This window comes from Sapajus apella, unplaced genomic scaffold, assembly GCF_009761245.1.
Source record: "Sapajus apella isolate SASKATOON/1434 unplaced genomic scaffold, GSC_monkey_1.0 scaffold1373, whole genome shotgun sequence".
NCBI lineage: Eukaryota > Metazoa > Chordata > Mammalia > Primates > Cebidae > Sapajus > Sapajus apella.
Window position 1 is genome coordinate 1034 of NW_022438299.1, and position 14180 is coordinate 15213.

Consider the following 14180-nt stretch of genomic DNA (forward strand, 5'->3'; position numbering starts at 1 on the left):
CATCACCATGCCCAGCTCATTTTGTATTTTTAGTAGAGATGGGGTTTCTTCATGTTGGCCAGGCTGGTCTCAAACTCCTGATCTCAGGTGATCTGTCCGCCTTGGCCTCCCGAAGTGCTGGGATTATAGGTGTGAGCCACCACGCCTGGCTTTTTTTAGTTTTTTTGAGACGGAGTCTTGCACTGTGGCCCAGGCTAAAATGCAATGGTGCGGTCTTGGCTCACTGCAACCTCTGCCTGCCGGGTTCATGAAACTCTCCTGCCTCAGCATCTCGAGTGGCTGGGATTACAGGCGCACACCACTACACCTGCCTCATTTTTTGTATTTTTAGTAGAGATTGGGTTTCACTATGTTGGCCAGACTGATCTCGAACTCCTCACCTTATGATCAACCCACCTCAGCCTCCCAAAGTGCTGGGATTACAGTCGTGAGCCACAGCACCTGGCCAACACTTTCTTTCTGACTCCTGGCATGGCTGATTGCCATTCCTGGGGGCTGTCCACAATCCTTGCCATCCCACGGCACTCTTCTCTCTTAGTCTTGTCAGCAAAGTGTCTGGATCATGGCCAGGTAGACTCACCTCCTGAAACATCAGAATCCCAAGGGAGCCAGCTGGGCCTCGGGCTTCAGTGTCTCTTCCAGCCTGGCCTGGGGGCTCCTCCAGCCTGTGAGTCCCCCTCCTTTTGCTGGGGTGCTGGACTCCTCCTCCTTGACCTGTTACCTTCTACCAACCAGAGATGGCAACGTTTTAGTGCTTGGCTCCTAGGCTCATTCACAGAAGTAGCCGGTCCACTTGGGGATCAGTGGCACCTCAGACTCTGCTTGTGATGACTCTCCCACCTGCAAACCGCGTGTGTCTAGGCCCGTCCTCCCCATCAGAGAAGGCCACCCTCTTTGCCGGCTGTCCTAGAAAAACTCGCAGCAGTGGGGCCCGCCTCACCCACTCCATGGTGAGCTGGTCCCTAGGCGAAGGTTGCCTTCCCTCTCTGGGACTATCCAACGGGTCTCTCCCCACTTAGGTCCCCAGGGTATTGGAGTCCCACCCCCGGCAGCTCACTCTTTACAAAGGGACCTTTAAAAAAGAGAAATCGGAGTGTGTTCCTCAGGTCTCAAGTAATCCAAGTCCCCGCCCCACCTGGCCCCCGACCCCTCTGCTGCGGACCCCGCCCCGCCCACGTGTGGCTCCGTTGGGCCCCGCACCCCATCAGGCCAGCGGGGGGGCGGGGCAGGTCCCGGGGAGACGGGGGAGGGGCGGAGCAGGTGTCGGAGGGCGGGGTAAGTGCTGGGGTGGGACAGGTGCGGGGGAGGGGGGCAGGTTTGGGGAAGGCGGAAGGCGGGACGGCGGTGCCGGGGGCGGGCAGGTGCTGGGACACGGGGGTAGGTGCGGGGCAGGAGCCGGAGGTGGGGGTTGAGGTGGGGCAGGTGCTGGGCGGCGGAGCACTCCGGCCCAGGGCGCCCGCGCGGCCCCGAGACGTTTTTCCGCGACCCCGGGTGACGGAGACCGCTGGAAGGGGCGGGCGGGGGCGGGGGCGGGGGCAGGGGCGGGGCGGAGGCGTGGTCGTGGGCGTGGTCGGGGCGTGGTCGGGGGCGGGGGTCGGGGGCGGGGGTGGGGGTGGAGGCGTGGGTTCTACCCGCAGCTGAGCGCAGCGGGGGCCTCCCCAGTCCCAGAGCTCGCCTCGGCCCGCCCCGCCCCCGGCCCCGCCCCGGCCCCGCCCCGACCCCGCCCCCTGACGGGCGCGACGGTGACTCCCTCAGTGGGGCACGCAGGGGACGCCTGCGCCGCAAGTCCCTCAAGTGGCGCCCGACGCAGCGCGGCCACTACCCAGCGGGGCGGGGGCCCGGGCCTGGGCCTGGGATGGATGAGGGCGGCTGGGGGGGGGCGGGGGCGGCCGGGGGGGCGTGGCCTGGAGGGCGGGGCCACGCGGAGGAATGGGGCGGGGAATAGGGCGGGGAATAGGGGCGGGGAATAGGGGAGGGGCCGGGCCTCCGAGCCGCGCCCGCGTGCGATGGGGCGGCCGGGGGTGGACGGGGCCGGGCCGGGTTGGGCGGGGCCGGGAGGGACTGGATGGGGCGGGGCATAGGGGCGGGGCGAGGCGTAGGGGGAGGGGCCAGGAGGGACTGGATGGGGCGGGGTACAGGGGCGGGGCGAGGCATAGGGGCAGGGTCCGGGAGGGACTGGATGGGGCGGGGCATAGGGGCGGGGCGAGGCGTAGGGGGCGGCACTGGGAGGGACTGGATGGGGCGGGGATGGGGGGCGTGGCGAGCATGGGGGCGGGGCCGGCCTCGGAGCTGGGGCCCGCTGGCGGCCGGCAGGGGCGTCACTGCGCGGCGGGCCGGCGAGGCCGCGGCATGGGGCGAGTGCAGCTGTTCGAGATCAGCCTGAGCCACGGCCGCGTCGTCTACAGCCCCGGGGAGCCTCTGGCTGGGACCGTGCGCGTGCGCCTGGGGGCGCCGCTGCCGTTCCGAGGTGGGCGCGGGTCCTCGGGGAGGGCCGTTGGCCGCACCTGCGCGGGGCCGGGGCTCCCGGAAGCGGCTGCCGTCGCGGGGCCGGGGGTTGGGCCCGCAGAGTCGCCGTCGCCGCTGCCCGGGACTGCTGGGGCGCGGGCTCGGCGGCGCCGCCCTTCCGCGTCTGCTCTTCCTGCCCTGTCGCCGGGGGCGGCTGGGTCCCGGCGGGGCCTGAAGCGGGTCCGCTGGAGCCGCCCTGAGCCGGGCGCACGCAGGCCTGCGCCCCTCCGGGTCCGCGCTCGCACCTGCGGGGCGCCTTCCCGCACCCGGGCCCCGCGCCCGTTTCAGAGCGGCTCCCGGCAGGGCGCAGGCACCTGCTGCGGCTCCGCGCGCCCCCGTCCCCAGCTCGCAGGCCTCGGGGCCGGCCCCCTGCCGAGGCGGACGGCGGGACTGGGGATCGGGTTGCTGCAGTGGCCGCTGGCCGCGCGCCCCGGAGGTGCGGCTGCCTTCCGAGCACGGGCCTCCGCGCAGGCCTCTGCCTGGACCCTGGCCGTGGGTGCCGCGTCCCCGCCGGGGGCCTCTCTACCTCGGCCTCCTGTGGAAACCACCCGGGCTGCGCTTCCCGCTGGACCTTGACCGCTGGGCCTCCGCGTCGGTGACAGCACCGCTGTGCCTGCCGAGGACCCACAGCCTCCGTTCCGTCCTCAGCCGCCTGCGGCAGGTGCTGGTGCTGCGGCCCCGCCCCCGCCCCTGCCCCGCCTGAGGCTGTGCGGCCCGGGAGGAAGCCAGGTGGTAGGCGCTTCTGCCAGGCTCCTGGGATGACCCCACGGCCTCCGTTTCTCTGTTCGCACCTTGAGTTTGGGGTCGGGGGGGTGCAGGTGTGGCTGTGGCAGGGCAGAGATATCACACGCATCCCTTGGGTACACGTGAGGTGTGAGGTGAGGTGGGCTGGATCCTAGCTGAGGGGAGCACCCCGCCCTGCCGTCCCTCCCCTGGGGCGGCCTGGGGCGAGAAGGCTATTGCTGACCACAGGGAAAGGACGGCCTCGCGGTGCGTGACTGGCCTGAGTGGGCAGGCTCCCCTGGGCTCCGCGTGGACATGGCGGATGGGTGGATGCATGGACGCGGTGCACGCCGGTAAGGCCAGTACTTTGGGCAGATGGCCCAGGAGCTGAGGGAGCCCTGGCTGATGGTCCCACCTTACAGAGGCTGGTCTGAGTGAGGGAGAAAAAGGAGGGGCATCAGCGAGGGAGTAGAAGGGCCCTCATGGGCCAGAGAGCTGATGATTCAGGCCGTGGTGGAGGGCCGTGCCCAGGCCCCTTGGGGGTTTTCCCCAGCCCTGCCGGGGATGGGAACAGAATGACCCTGGTTTCTTCTCCTCATTCAAAGGATGCTTGTCCGTCCTGCTAGGTGCTAGTAGGGAGGCCCTCCACCCCCAGGAGGACAGCAGGCCTGCCTGGCCCCAGGGCTTGCTCACTGATTCTGTCCGATGAGTGTCGGTGACAGTCAGCACTCAGACATGGGGACACCGGCTGCCTTCAGGGCTGATGCAGAGGGAGGCCCGGGAAGGAGCAGTTTTCTGTATCCCAGGCTGGCCCAGTCCAGGGCTGGGGGACAGACAGGACCACCCCGTGTTCTGCTGTTACTGGGATGGGCGACCAGGGCTGACAGTGGCTCTTGAAGCGCTCATGTGTGGGCACGATGCAATTCTCTGCGTCCCACTGGCCAGCCTTGGTCACCCTCAGCACCCTGGGGAGTGGTACGGTTGTTACTCTCAAGATGTAGATTTGGAAACAGGAGAGGGGAGTGGCTCACAGGTCACAGCTTCTGTGGCAGGCGTGAGGCCTGTGGGATGAGGATGAGGATGAGGACTGGGTGGGTCTTCATGGTCCAATTGCAGGTAGTGCAAGGGAAGGGCTGCTGAACAGCTAGGGGCCCGACTCGAGAAGAAAGTTCCAGTGGTTACTTGAGAACACAGCCGGTCTTGATCTTCCTGAGAATCAAAGCAGCCCGCAGCCTCCAACAGTGCGTCTCAACACGCTTAGGAAACCTTTTTGTTTTAGAGACGGAGTCTCACTCTCTCGCCCAGGCTGGAGTGAGTGCAGTGGCATGATCTTGGCTCACTGCAACCTCTGCCTCCCAGATTCTAGCAGTTCTGCCTCAGCCTCCTGAGTAGCTGGTACTACAGGCACACGCTGCTACATCTGGCTAAGTTTTTGTATTTTAGTAGAGACAAGGTTTCACCGTGTTGCCCAGGCTGGTCTCAAACTCCTGAGCTCAGGCAAATCCACCCTCCTCGGTTCCCCCAAAGTGCTAGGATTATAGGTGTGACTCACCGCACCCAGCCAGGAAATTTTTTTTTTGAGACAGTCTCACTGGGTCACCCAGGCTGGACTGTAGTGGTACCATCTCAGCTCACCGCAGCCTTTGCCTCCCGGGTTCAAGCAATTCTCCTGCCTCAGCCTCTTGAGTAGCAGGTGCAGGCCACCATGCCTAGCTAATTTTTGTATTTTTAGGAGAGATGGGGTTTCACCATGTTGGTCAGGCTGGTCTTGAACTCCTGACCTCTCAATCTGCCTGTCTTGGCCTCCCAAAGTGCTGGGATTACAGGCTTTAGCCACCGTGCCCAGCTGGAAACATTTTTTAAACCTGCATGAGGGAGGAGGGATGGGGCTGCAGGGCCCCTGCAAAGAGTTGCAACCTTCAAGTCCAGAAGGCGGAAGAAGTCACACTCTGACTAGGTGACTGCCGCTGAGCCACGCAGTCCTGCAGCCAAGCCCTGCCGGGAGGCTTTCCTGTTGCAAAAGGCTAGGTTCCCGTCAGCCTGTGCTACCATCACAAGCAGTCTGCAAGCTGGAAAGAAGAGGGAGTGAGGACGCATGTCTCTCCAGCAGCAAGGAGACCCCTCACAATGGGCCCCATGCACTGCTCTCACTTCTCTGTGGGCAGAACTGCATCTTGTGGTCTTTCCTGATTTGATGATTTAAAAGAGAGAAACATGGCCAGGCCGGGCGCGGTGGCTCACGCCTGTAATCCCAGCACTTTGGGAGGCCGAGGCGGGTGGATCATGAGGTCAAGAGATCGAGACCATCCTGGTCAACATGGTGAAACCCCGTCTCTACTAAAAATACAAAAATTCAGCTGGGCATGGTGGCGCGTGCTTGTAATCCCAGCTACTCAGGAGGCTGAGGCAGGAGAATTGCCTGAACCCAGGAGGCAGAGAGGTTGCGGTGAGCCGAGATCGTGCCATTGCACTCCAGCCTGGGTAACAAGAGCGAAACTCTGTCTCAAAAAAAAAAAAACAAACAAAAAAAACATGGCCACTGCCACTGGCCTGGCCAGTGAGAATGGGCTTCCTGAGGAATTCACCCAGCCTGAGCTGAAGCACCTGCTGAGAGGTGAGGGTGCAGCTCCAGGTGTTTTGGCAAGGAAGCAGCTGGCAGCTGTGTGGGAGTCCCATGCCTCCCGTGTTCTTACTGAGGAGAGCACGGGCAGCTCAGGACAGGTTTCACTTTGGACAGTGGTTGGAGGCTGCTCACTCTGGCAGAGCCATCTGAAAGCGCCTTGGGGTATGTGCAAAACGGGGCTCTCTGCATGGGTGTTGGGAAGATTGCAGAGCCTGGCCATGTAGGGTGACCCAAGGGTCAGTTGGATACTGTTTTTGTGAAGTCAGGTGTCCCGCGATGGTTTTAGCAATGCCTTGCTAGTATGAGCAGTGGTGTGAGGCTCCCGGTTAAACAGCATGAGATTCTAAGCGGAATTCTGGGTCTCCTGGCATGCGCAAGGAAAATCACAGTAGAGCTGTCCCACTCTTTGCTAGGACCCATACCCGTTTGCAGTTTGACTGGTTTAAGGGGTGTTTGTTTTCTGCCTTCTCTCCAATGTGTTGAGACATTTATTTATTTTAAGACGGAGTTTCGCTCTTATTGCTCAGGCTGGAGTGCAATCTCCACTTCCCAGGTTCAAGCGATTCTCTAGCATTAGCCTCCTGAGTAGCTGGGATTACAGGCACCCGAACACCCCCGCCCTCTCCGGGCCAACACACACACCATGCCTGGCTAATTTTTGTATTTTTAGTTGAGATGAGGTTTCACCATGTCAGCCAGGCTGGTCTTGAACTCCTGACCTCAGGTCATCCACCCGCCTTGGCCTTGCAAATTGCTGGGATTATAGGCGTGAGCCACTGTGCCTGGTGAGACATTTATTTGAGATGAGGTCTCACTCTGTCACCCAGACTGGAATGCAGTGGTGCAATCTTGGCTCACTGCAACTTCTGCCTCCGGGGCTCAAGTGATGGATCCTCCTACCTCAGCCTCCTGAGTAGCTGGACCACAGGCACATGACACCACACCTAGCGACTTTTGTAGTTTTGGTAGAGATGAGGTTTCCCCATGTACCTAGGCTGCTCTCACACTCCTGGCCTCAAGCAATCCACCTGCCTTGGCCACCCAAAGTGTTGGGATTACAGGCGCGAGCCACTATGCCCAGCTGTGTTGAGACATTTAACATGTGTCAATCTGATGGTTTGAAATGGTAGATCATTTGGGTTTTCCCTAATTTCTAGTGAGGTTGGACATCTGTTCCAGTTATCCACTGCTCCGTAAAAGTAGCGGTCACCCCAAGTCACACAGCACTCCTAAACAGTCAACACACCATTTTATTACTGCTCATAGCATTGTGGGTTAGGAATCTGGACAGTGGGGGCAGGGTGAAACTTCAGCTCTGTGCCACCAACTGGGATCTCTTGAGGGCACTTGGCTGGCATACGGGTTGGTCTGGGGACCACTGCTCCCTTTCCACCACCCTCTGTGGATCCCAGCTTTTTATTTTTTTGAGATGAAGTCTTGCTTTGTCACCCAGGCTAAAGTGCAGTTGTGTGTTCTTGGCTCATTGCAGCCTCTGCCTCCCAAGTTCAAGCGATTCTCATGACCCAGCTTTCCAAGTAGCTGGGATTACAGGCGTGCGCCACCATGCTCAGCTGATTTTTGTAATTTTAGTACAGACGAGGTTTCACACCATGTTGGCCAGGGCGGTCTCGAACTCCTGACCTCAAATGATCCACCGTGCCTGGCCGGCCTCAGCATGCGCAGGATTTGAGGGGATGTGCAGTTCTTTCGGGAGTTGAAACGTGCGCAGCATTTCCAGTCCCCCAGGCGTCCTCTGTGCCTGCTCACGCCTGTGTGCTGCTCCTGGGCAGGCTGCTGCTCCCAATTTCCAGCATGGGAAGTTTGGGGTCTGACCCTAGGAGGGCCTGGCTAATAGCATGGATTCAAAATCAGGGCCGAGCCGGGTACGGTGACTCACACATGTACTTTCAGCAGTTTGGGAGGCTGAGGCAGGTGGATCACCTGAGGTCAGGAGTTTGAGACCAGCCTGGCCAACAGGCAAAACCCTGTCTTAAAAAAACAAAAACAAAAAAACCCCAAAAAAATAGCCAGGTGTAGTGGCATGTGCCTGTAGTCCCAGCTACTTGGGGGGCTGAGGTGGATGGATCGCTTGAGCCCAGGAGGTCGAGGCTACAGTGAGCCAAGATCATGCCACTGCACACTAGTCTGGGCATCGGGAGTGAGACCCTGTCTTTAAAAAAAAAAAAAAAAATCTAGGTTGGGTGGCGAGGCTGGGCTGGAATGGGGGTTGAGGCCAGGCTCTGGGAGTAGAGGGCATGCAGCAGGAAGCAAGGGCCACCCTCAGGGATGGGGGACTGGGCCTGGCAGCTGCCAACAGGGAGGGCAAGATGCATATGGAGAGCCACGTGGGGCTGTGCCTGAGCCAAGGGCTGTGAGAGGAAGTCTGTTGCTCTGGGTGGCAGGCAGAAGGCATGGGCCACAGGTAAGGAAGGTATGGCTGACCCCAGGTGCTCCAGACACTGGTGCTCCTCCCTGTCTGCTCCCTCAGCAGGTGTCAGAGTCTGAGTCACTTCCCCTCGTGTGACTCCCACAAGGACCACGTAGGGAGGTGGCCGTCTTTGGCCCTGATTCAACTCTGTGGGGAGAAGAGGGGCTGGAGCTGCAGGTGAACTGCCGTGGGCTCCCCTGAGTCCCTGCCCACCTGGGTCTTGTGCTGTGTGTGCTTCTGCTGTCTGTCCTCCCTGGTGACCAGTTTCTGCTGGACCTGCTTGTCCAGCCATGATCTTCTGACCACGATGGTTCTGGACACACATGTTGGGCTGAGGAATTTTTCCTGCCTCAAGCAGTTCCTGGTTTGGGCACTCCCACAGGGGAAGCCAGAGAGGACTAAGCCATCTCCTGATGCAGAAAGTCAGCCCCGCTGGGCAGTGCTGGCCCATGAAGTAGGGGCCCCACCCAACGGTGTGTGGACTGTGGAACACTGTGTCTGCCCAGGCGGGTCTGGCCACATTCCTGCAGCATGATGGCTGGCAGTTAGCTTCCTGGACATGGAGGTGTGCTTCCCTGCCTGACTGACTCGTCTGCAAGGCAGCAAGAAGATGCGTCCCTTGGCATGTCCTGAGCATCCCCTGTAGGCAGCTGGGCTCACAGGTCTGGCTGGGAGCCAAGGTTATCAGTTTTGGGGTGACACAGGTGTCATCTGGATGAGTGTTGGGGCCCTCCTGCTCTGGACTGCAGGGCGGACATCATTTTGTGCTGGTCAGCCCCCCCGCCAGCTTAGCTCCCTTGGAGACCCCCAAGACTTATGGCAGGAGGTGTCTTCTGAAGAGGCACAGGCCGCTGCTTGCTCATTGGCCTTCCCAGGACCCTGCCCAGGTGGCGCTGCTTGGCCCCAGATGCACCTGACCCTGTCCCTGTTCTAATTCCTGTGCTGGCAGCAAGCAGGGGACTGGGCCATCGGCTGGTTGGGGCTCTCACAGACTTCCTCTTTGCAGCCATCCGGGTCACCTGCACAGGTTCCTGCGGGGTCTCCAACAAGGCCAATGATGCAGCCTGGGTGGTGGAGGAGAGTTACTTCAACAGTTCCCTGTCACTGGCGGACAAGGGTAAGTGGGAGCCAGTCCTCAGGCTGGTCCCAAGCGGTGACCCCCGGGACAGCCCTTGCTTGGAGTATGGCTTGTGTTCCCGCCCCACCCCTTACTAATCTGTCTCTTGGATCCTGCAGTGGCCCATCTTCCCCCAGGGGTGTGGTCCCTGATGGCTTTCTCATGGGCTGGGTGGTGAAGGGCCACCTTCTCTTTGTGCTGGATTTGGGTGTGCTCTGACCCCTGGCACAGCGGTTTCATCCTTGCCTCATCCCCAAAGCAGGAGAGTTCCTGTTGAAGAGAAACTCTTATCCTCAGTCTTCACCCAGGCCACAGCCCTGTGCTGCTGTGGTGCTGGTGACAGAGACAGGGAGACCCAGCAGCCAGCTGCAGTGAGCTGGTCAGATGCAGTGCCCAGTCCTATCCTGGCCCTGTGGTCACCTCAGGCCTCTTGAGGCCTGTCCCCACCGCCCCCCACCTCCCTCCTGTCTCTGCAGGGAGCCTGCCCGCTGGAGAGCACAGCTTCCCCTTCCAGTTCCTGCTTCCTGGTGAGAGCCCAGCCTGGACAGGCCTGGTGATGACCAACTGGTCCTGGGAGGTGGGCTCTGCAGGGTGGGGGGCAGCCAGGTGCCAGTGCCTGCTCTCTCCCCAGCCACAGCACCCACATCCTTTGAGGGTCCTTTTGGGAAGATCGTGCACCAGGTGAGGGCCACCATCCACACGCCACGGTTTTCCAAGGATCACAAGTGCAGCCTCGTGTTCTATATCTTGAGCCCCCTGAATCTGAACAGCATCCCAGATATTGAGGTGAGGATGGCACAGTGGCCTCCTTGGTGGTCCCCACCCTCATGGGGGCTGGGGAGGAGCCGGGCAGGCACTGCTTTATCCCCGTGTCCTGTCCCCAGCTCAGGTGAGGGGGGCCAGGGTCTGGAGACAGTGGTCTCTCTGCCCTCAGCTGACATCGTCCAGGGGCAGGGCATGGCAGGGCTGAGGGGCTTGTCCCGATGCCACAGGGACCCAGTCTGCCCACACCTGCTAAGCCCCTGCCCGACCCTCCCCCCAAGCAACCCAATGTGGCCTCTGCCACCAAGAAGTTCTCCTACAAGCTGGTGAAGACGGGCAGCGTGGTCCTCACAGCCAGCACTGACCTCCGCGGCTATGTGGTGGGGCAGGCGCTGCGGCTGCACGCCGACATTGAGAACCAGTCGGGCAAGGACACCAGCCCTGTGGTGGCCAGTCTGCTGCAGGTCAGAGCCCCTGGCAGTTGCCTGGACTGGCCTCCTGGGGTGGGCTGGTGGCCTGCCCGGGCTCACAGGCTGGTCCTTCCCCAGAAAGTGTCCTATAAGGCCAAGCGCTGGATCCATGATGTGCGGACCATTGCTGAGGTGGAGGGTGCAGGCGTCAAGGCCTGGCGGCGGGCACAGTGGCACGAGCAGATCCTGGTGCCCGCTTTGCCCCAGTCGGCCCTGCCAGGCTGCAGCCTCATCCACATTGACTACTACCTACAGGTTTGGTGCTGCTTGGGGCTGGGCGGCCTGAGGCCTGAGGCCTGGTGGCCTTGGCCGTAGCCCTTCATGCCCCACCTCAATCTTGTCCAGGTCTCTCTGAAGGCGCCGGAAGCTACAGTGACCCTCCCAGTCTTCATTGGCAATATTGCTGTGAACCATGCCCCACTGAGCCCCGGGTCAGGCCCGGGGCTGCCTCCCGGGGTCCCAGCCCTGGTGGTGCCTTCTGCACCACCCCAGGAGGAGGCGGAGGCTGCGGTTGGTGGCCCCCACTTCTTGGACCCAGTCTCCCTTTCCACCAAGAGCCACTCGCAGCAGCAGCCCCCGCTGGGCACCTTGGGTTCTGTGCCTGGCGCCCCTGAGCCCGATCCTCAGGATGGCAGCCCTGCCCCACACCCGCTGCACCCTCTCTTGTGCATTTCAACAGGTGCCACTGTCCCCTACTTTGCTGAGGGCTCCGGGGGGCCAGTGCCCACCACTAGCACCTTGATTCTTCCTCCGGAGTACAGCTCATGGGGCTACCCCTATGGTGAGTTGAGAGCCAGGGCTGGCAGGGAGGGGACGCCAGGAGCCCCATGCAGACCCTGCTTTCTCCCTGCAGAGGCCCCACCATCCTATGAGCAGAGCTGCGGTGGCGTGGACCCCAGCCTGACCCCTGAGAGCTGACCCTGTGCTGCCTTCTCCCGGCAGGCCTGGCCTCTGCCCTGGGACTGGGGCACCCAGGGCCTCGTGCCTTCTCTCCTGGCCTGGCCTGGCCTGGCCCACTCAGGACCAGCCCAGCCTCTGCCAGCTCCCCTGGCGTCCACCCTCTTCTCCCTGGGGCTGGGGTGGGGGTGGCAGGGAGCTGGGACCTGGAGAGATGACTTCTGTAAATAAAAAACACTTGATTTGTAGAGCTGGGCCTCGCCGGCCTTGCCTTGGGTGTCCTCCAGCCTCTGGCGGGGCCTGACCCTAACCCCACCCTCGGCTCCTGCCAGGGTGCACCCCGTTCCTCCAGCACCCCCCACTACCCTGGGGTCGTGTTCCGGGTGCCATGTGTGGGCCCAGCCCAGGTGGAGCTGTGGGGCTGGTTCCCTTTAACAGAGGACAGGAGCTGGTGCTGGGCTTTCCAGAGCTGCCAAAGGATGCACCCTCCGAGCTCTCGTCAATCGGGGCCTCACGCAGCCTTGGCGTTTGGTTAAAATGTTTGGGCCTCGGCTCCTGTTGCATTTCTGCGCCCACGTTCCCTGGCGGCACGGTGTGGACCTCCTACGCTGAGAAACCTACAGACATGGGGAGGGGCTTGCCCAGGTCCCTCCAAGGGGAGACCCTGCTCTCCCTGGGCCTCGGTCCCTGCTGGCACCACTGCCAGGCCTGGCTCTGAGGGAGGCTGCTTCTCCTGGCCCACATCTCTAAAGCCTGAAAGGCAGGGTTCTGTGGAGCAGCATTTCCCAAAGGGGCATCCTGCAGATGTTCCAACCCCAGGAGAGGAATGTCTGGCCTGCCTGGAGGGCACTTCCAGAAACAATGGAGGTGGGGGTGGGGTGAAGAAGGACTCTGGGTTCAAATTCCAGTTCTGTAGGGCGAAGGGGTGGCTGTGGCTACGCTGTCAGTCACCAGGCCAGGCACAGTGGCCCCCACCTGTAATCCCAGCACTTTGGGCGGCTTAGGCAGGCAGATCACTTGAGGTCAGGGATTCCAGATCAGCCTGCCCAATATAGTGAAACTGTCTGTACTAAAAATTAAAACAAAAAACAAAAAACTGGGCATCGTGGCACATGCCTGTAATCCCAGCTACTTGGGAGGCTGAGGTTGGAGAATCGCTTGAACCCGGGAGGCAGAGGTTGCAGTGGGCTGAGATCATGCCACTGTACTCCAGCCTGGGTGACAGGGTGAGACTCTGCCTCAAAAAATAAAAATAGCCAGGTGCGGTGGCTCATGCCTGTAATCCCAGCACTTTGGGAGGCCAAGGTGGGCGGATCATGAGGTCAGGAGTTCAAGATCAGCCAGACCAATATGGTGAAACCTCCTCTCTACTAAAAATATGAAAATTAGCCAGGTGTGCTGGCACACTGAACTGCCTGAACCGGGGAGGCAGAGGTTGCAGTGAGCCAAGATCGTTCCACTGCACTCCAGCCTGGGCAACAGAGCAAGACATCATCTAAAAAAAAAAAAAAAAAAAAAAATTTAAAAATCCAAGAAAACCCCACAAAAAACTCATGGGACTGTAGGGGACAGACCCCCACCCTCATAGCATTGCAGTTTCTTTTTTTCCTTTTTCACATTATTATTTTTTTTAAATAAAGATGGGGTTTCACCATGATAGCCAGGCTGGTCTTGAACTCCTGACCTCAGGTGATCCACCCACCTCGGCCTCCCAAAGTGCTAGGATTGCAGGTGTGAGCCACTGCACCCGGCCCACAGTTTAGTTCTTGAACAGTCCAGAGGGGCAGATCCTGGCCTTGTGGCACAGCTGCCATTCCTATATAGTAGCTCCCATCCCTGGTTCCCAGGTGGCTGTTACGGCTTTCACCACTGCCCGGCCTAATGTTGGGACTTTGAGGGACAGACTGGGAAGTGGATTGTCACTTTATGTCCCTGACCTGTCACCTTCCCGTAGGAAATGTCATCTTTAGCCAGGCAGTCCTGTACTTGGCTAAAATTTTACTAATTGTGGGACGGGCAGTATGAACACTGAACAGCAGAAAGTGTGCCGCAGGCGGGACAATCACTGAAGTGCCCGCTGGAAGCAGTGCAGTCTGTGGTTGAAAGGAAGATGTTCCTGGGCTTGAATCCCATCTCTGCCCCTCACCACTCCCTTGTCTCCGTTCAGTCACTTGCAAAATATGGGCAGGAACAATGCCTGCCTCTCAGGACTGACCTAAGTTTGCAATGTTAACATGTCACGTGCTGAGAGCAGCACCTTGACGTGAGTGGTCAGTGGCACACAAGGGTAGCAGCCGACTGCAAAATGGGAGTGAAAAAGCTGCCTGAAGCTTGCTTCCGACACATTCACTTAGGGGGATGTTTGCTTGGTAAGGGATTTTTCTTCACCTTTTTTTGAGACAGGGTCTCGGTCAATAGCCCAGGCTGGAGTGCAGTGGTGCGATCTTGGCTCACTGCGACCTCCGTCTCTGGAGTCCGACTCACCCACGACCCTCGGGTCTCACCCAGGCTGACCTTCAAGGCTCAGTTCTTCTCGGAACAGTACCCATCCCCTCGGTTCACGCGACCATCCAGAAGCCTCAGATCAGTCCATGCTTCTTGTCTGGGGTCTTGGGGCTGGGATGAGGAGGTGGGACCGTAGCGGGGCGTGGAGCC

At 60.6% G+C, this 14180-nt stretch overlaps 1 protein-coding gene and 1 pseudogene across 4 annotated transcripts; one reads left to right on the forward strand and one right to left on the reverse strand.

Moving 5' to 3' along the window:
* Window positions 1–2269: 2269 nt before the first annotated feature.
* Window positions 2270–11775, forward strand: ARRDC1 (arrestin domain containing 1). Of its 4 annotated transcripts, XM_032272933.1 has the most exons (8): window positions 2270–2467; window positions 9286–9396; window positions 9873–9923; window positions 10028–10182; window positions 10440–10622; window positions 10707–10883; window positions 10974–11409; window positions 11482–11775. In XM_032272933.1, the coding sequence occupies exons 1-8, from the start codon at window positions 2350–2352 to the stop codon at window positions 11544–11546; spliced, it is 1296 nt and encodes a 431-aa protein (XP_032128824.1). In that variant the 5' UTR covers window positions 2270–2349; the 3' UTR covers window positions 11547–11775. The 4 variants fall into 4 exon arrangements, with proteins under 4 accessions (XP_032128824.1, XP_032128826.1, XP_032128827.1 ...); XM_032272935.1 differs by having other exon boundaries at window positions 2280–2467; window positions 10548–10622; window positions 10974–11775; XM_032272934.1 differs by having other exon boundaries at window positions 2297–2467; window positions 10028–10077; window positions 10974–11775.
* Window positions 11776–11797: 22 nt separating this feature from the next.
* Window positions 11798–12582, reverse strand: LOC116546770 (annotated as a pseudogene).
* Between the last annotated feature and the right edge of the window lie 1598 nt (window positions 12583–14180).

Excerpts from the sequence above, each read along its gene's own strand:
- ARRDC1 (XM_032272933.1), top strand. The coding sequence starts at position 2,350 with ATGGGGCGAGTGCAGCTGTTCGAGATCAGCCTGAGCCACGGCCGCGTC. Across the intron at positions 9,924-10,027 it reads CTTCCAGTTCCTGCTTCCTG|CCACAGCACCCACATCCTTT; the intron begins GTGAGAGCCCAG and ends CTCTCTCCCCAG. Across the intron at positions 10,623-10,706 it reads TGGTGGCCAGTCTGCTGCAG|AAAGTGTCCTATAAGGCCAA; the intron begins GTCAGAGCCCCT and ends GTCCTTCCCCAG.